Below are 425 nucleotides of genomic sequence, written 5' to 3'. Positions count from 1 at the left end.
GTGTGTGTGTGTGTGTGTGTGTGTGTGTATATGTATATATATATGTACTGTATGTATGTATTTTGATGTCCTCTGGTTCTCTGTGTGGTGTTCAGGTGTCTCCTCTGTCCGGTAACATGAGTGAGTCCATCTGCTCGCTGAAGTTTGCTCAGCGTGTTCGCAGCGTAGAGCTGATGTCCTCGTCGTCCTCCAGGAGACACGAGAACTCGTCCACCTCGTCCTCACCGACACACGACAGCGTCGAGGTAACGGAGACGTTTAGCTCAGATATTTGGATCCTAGTTTTTTTTGTATTTATCTTGTGAAGATAAATACAAAAAATACAAAATCCAACAACATTCACTCTGAAGTTTAGATGTATACATGTGTATATATATATGTATGTATGTATGTATGTATGTATGTATGTATGTATGTATGTATGT

General features: G+C 40.5%; 1 protein-coding gene across 1 annotated transcript in view; it reads left to right on the top strand.

Annotated features, from left to right (window-relative positions):
* The window catches only part of LOC116380137 (kinesin-like protein KIFC3), a 2,905-nt gene extending 2,598 nt beyond the window's left edge, over positions 1-307 (top strand). Inside the window, exon 7 of the mRNA XM_031842098.1 lies at positions 96-307. Within this exon, the coding sequence (XP_031697958.1) occupies positions 96-305 (210 nt within the window). The 3' untranslated portion in view covers positions 306-307. The remainder of the gene's footprint in view (positions 1-95) is intronic.
* The last annotated feature ends 118 nt before the right edge of the window (positions 308-425 follow it).

This window comes from Anarrhichthys ocellatus, unplaced genomic scaffold, assembly GCF_004355925.1.
Source record: "Anarrhichthys ocellatus isolate YVR2014 unplaced genomic scaffold, GSC_Weel_1.0 scaffold6209, whole genome shotgun sequence".
NCBI lineage: Eukaryota > Metazoa > Chordata > Actinopteri > Perciformes > Anarhichadidae > Anarrhichthys > Anarrhichthys ocellatus.
The sequence above is the reverse complement of the archived record's forward strand: the minus strand, read 5'-3'. Positions and strand labels throughout refer to the sequence as shown.